The sequence below is a fragment of the Corvus brachyrhynchos genome, unplaced genomic scaffold (genome assembly GCF_000691975.1).
Source record: "Corvus brachyrhynchos isolate BGI_N302 unplaced genomic scaffold, ASM69197v1 scaffold10, whole genome shotgun sequence".
Taxonomy (NCBI): domain Eukaryota; kingdom Metazoa; phylum Chordata; class Aves; order Passeriformes; family Corvidae; genus Corvus; species Corvus brachyrhynchos.
In genome coordinates this window covers 2,581,824-2,582,211 of record NW_008236180.1, presented here as the reverse complement: position 1 = coordinate 2,582,211, position 388 = coordinate 2,581,824, and the positions used below count along the sequence as shown (strand labels likewise).

General features: G+C 68.0%; 1 protein-coding gene across 1 annotated transcript in view; it reads left to right on the top strand.

Moving 5' to 3' along the window:
• SLC12A5 (solute carrier family 12 member 5) overlaps window positions 1-388 on the top strand; it is a 13,656-nt gene that overhangs the window by 1,375 nt on the left and 11,893 nt on the right. Inside the window, 1 exon segment of the mRNA XM_017733211.1 lies at window positions 162-216. Within this exon segment, the coding sequence (XP_017588700.1) occupies window positions 162-216 (55 nt within the window).

The window sequence follows — 388 nt, the reverse complement described above, 5'->3', positions numbered from 1 at the left end:
TACATCTATCCATCCGTCCTCCCTGGGCATCCCTGCCCCGTGGCACATCTCAGTGTGGCCCCAGGGAGCCCCATGTCCTAGCATGGCCCCAGCTCTCCCTTCCACTCCCCTGTCCCTCTGCCCAGCTCCGCCGGGTGCCCACACTGTGTTTCTTCCTGCAGACGATGCTGACGGCCATTTCCATGAGTGCAATCGCTACCAACGGTGTGGTGCCAGGTAGAGCCAAGCTCGCGTCGATGCGTGTGCCACGTGTGCGGGCAGCTGGTCCCTGCCGGGTGGGGTGCCTGCAGGGGCTTTTCCCAGGCTTTTCCCCGGGGCCGCCAGCCGCTCCCCAGCCCTCTGCCACCAGCCCGCGCGGGGTCCCCACGGACCGGCGGAGCGGGGGCTG